Source organism: Rhea americana, unplaced genomic scaffold, assembly GCF_003343005.1.
Source record: "Rhea americana isolate MKP2758 unplaced genomic scaffold, rheAme1 scaffold_70, whole genome shotgun sequence".
Classification (NCBI taxonomy): Eukaryota; Metazoa; Chordata; class Aves; order Rheiformes; family Rheidae; genus Rhea; species Rhea americana.
This window is the reverse complement of record NW_028186868.1, coordinates 2104733-2107322: the sequence shown is the minus strand read 5'-3', so window position 1 is coordinate 2107322 and position 2590 is coordinate 2104733. Positions and strand designations below refer to the sequence as shown.

Genomic DNA, 2590 nt, shown 5'->3' with positions numbered 1-2590 from the left:
CCAGGTGAGGAAGGGAAATGGGAGCTAAAGAACAAGCCAGTGTCCAGATAAATCATTCCAGTCCAGACCAGGGCTCCATTTAACTCAGTAACCTGTCCTCAGGGATGTCTATGAGCTGACATGCAGAGAGGAGTAAGGGCAGAGCAAGCATACTTGATATTTCTCACACATACTTTCCCACCTTTCAAAAGCTTTCATCTCGAGAGAGGTCATGAGCCTAACGTGATTTGTCTATATAGTGATCTCCAGTGGATCTCTCTCTCTCAAGTATTTGCCCTATCATTTGATTTACTTTGTTTATTGTTATTGAGCATTAAGCTGGCATTTTAAATTAAGGACTGTGATGATGTCATTCAAAAAAAAAATCCTGTAGTTATACTCTCACACTGCCTAATCCACACTGCTTTGCATTTTGTAATAAATTGCTATATCCAGTTTTAACTGCCCTTGTAGACTTTAGCGGGAAGGGACTTTTACTTTACATGATTTAAGTTTACATGTACTCCAGCAATCCTAGACATTATCTCTCATTATTATTTCCTACGCAATTTCACTTGCTTTTATCAGCTATTGGCTGAGGATGACCAAAAGTCCATTCAAAGCAGACAGATCTGTAACCCCAAATCTCTTTACGTGACTAGTACATATGTTCATAAAGTACATAAAGACAGTTCCTTGGCTTCCCACTCTGGCTCTGGATGTACAATTTACCATTATGATAGTATCCAAAAACATGAAGTGGGCCTGAACCTCATTATTCAAAGTAAGGTCTCTTGGATTGCATTGAATTGCTTTTTATATTTAATATATCACTGTTAAAATTTTGGCTCTCTTCTTAATCTACAGGATTACTTTTATTACCTTCATTCAGGCCAGGATTTCACCTCAGGAATGACTCTAGTTTTTAGTGTTACTCCCTAGTGATCTTGTAAGATGCTTTTCTGTTTGCTAAGGTGTATGGGCTTTGTCTCCTTCAGCTTTACTCAGTGGCAGAATAAATGATACCTGTAGCCTTCACAGCAAAAAAGACTGAGATAGCCAAAGCAATGTTTTACCCAACTTTGCCATGCTACAGAAAACTTCTCCTTGTCTCCATCTCGGAGAAGAGTATTGCAGACATTTACTTCAGGGTTGAACTAAGCTTATAGGTTTTTTCCAGTAGTCGCCTTGTTCAAGAAAGTCCTTCTGGCAACTGCATTTTGAAATTCTATTCCAAATCCTGAATCGCAGAAGTTTGCTGGAGATGAAGCAATACTCCCTCCCTTCCGTATTGATCATTTCTTGCCATCTGCAACATCCACTAATTTTTGCACACAGCATAGCTTAAAAAAAAGCTAGCCTGAATGCCAAATGCACATTGTCAGTAGTGGGCAGTTAAATAACCAGAAAAAAGAAGGAAAAGAACCAGCTGTCTAGGTTTACCTGAGTTTTCTGTTAAGTAATACGTTCTTAAGAATTGTCAAATAAAATGAATGAAAATGCAATTTTTAGCATAGTTAAGCAGAAAGGATTCATTTCTAAAAATTTCAAGACTTGGTTGTTTGGTGAGTCAGCTTTATCAGACAAACCTCCCTTTCTTCTAGCACAGAGATTTGTTGCCAAAAGGAACACAGAAACCAGACTGGCCGCCTTGCAAAAATTGGTACTCCTTCATGTAATTAAGATGGGCCAATTTGGTTCACAACATTTTGCAGCCAGAAGGGGTAATTAAGCTTGTCTGAAGCCTCGACCTAAATGTTTTGACTTCAAGAGAAGAAAATGACAGTGAAGGAAAACCTAAAGTTTGCTATATTGTTCCAGCAGGCACGAAAGCTGTGCTATGCGGTGCAGCGAGTAGGTGTGATTAGCTCATTTGTCATTAGTTGAAGCTAACGAGAAACAGAAAGCAGAAGTCTAAGCACACGGAAGTAGCACCCTCCAGTTCTGATTAGCTTTTTGTTTATACCACGTTGTGGTAAGCTACAGGCTGCAGTGGCTCGCTTAACCCTTCTACAGGCGTGAATGTAGTAACTCCAGTCTCCCTTGGAGAAAAAGGAACAGAAAACCTCCCTCCACAGAGGGTTAGTGAGAGACAGAAAGAARTAATTCTGCAAATTACCACCACCACCATCATGAAGACATCCAATGTCCTCGTGCTCCTCGTTGTCCTGCTCTACATCAGTGCCAGCACAGAATGGCCTACGCACACAGTCTGCAAAGAGAAAGACTTGGAAATATATTACAAAAGCTGTGGTGAGACTTTTAAAATTTCCATTTTCTTTTTAGCTGGGCAACAAAGTGGTTCTTGCACAGTGAGAGAAGCTTATAAACCAGGCGATGAATAGAAGGGCTGTACTTCCAGGCAAGCACTGCATTTTGTAGTTAGAATGCTTTTAGTCTTCCAAATATAACTGATTTGTTTGACACACACACAGAAATCTGACTGTATTTAGTTGAAAGATAACAGAGAGGATATACTGTAACCAAATTCAGATTAATAACAGCTGTCAAAAATAGCTCCAATTCAGCATGAAAGAGAAAACTGGGATTTGTATCTTAAAGCTAGGGTAAAAAAAAAAAAAAAAAAAAAAAAAAAAAAAAAAAAAAAAAA

At 38.8% G+C, this 2590-nt stretch overlaps 1 protein-coding gene across 1 annotated transcript in view; it reads left to right on the top strand.

The window, feature by feature from the left end:
* The first annotated feature begins 1933 nt into the window (after positions 1 to 1933).
* The window catches only part of LY86 (lymphocyte antigen 86), a 25462-nt gene continuing 24805 nt past the window's right edge, over positions 1934 to 2590 (top strand). The window contains exon 1 of the mRNA XM_085321634.1: positions 1934 to 2232. Within this exon, the coding sequence (XP_085177760.1) occupies positions 2112 to 2232 (121 nt within the window). The 5' untranslated portion in view covers positions 1934 to 2111. The remainder of the gene's footprint in view (positions 2233 to 2590) is intronic.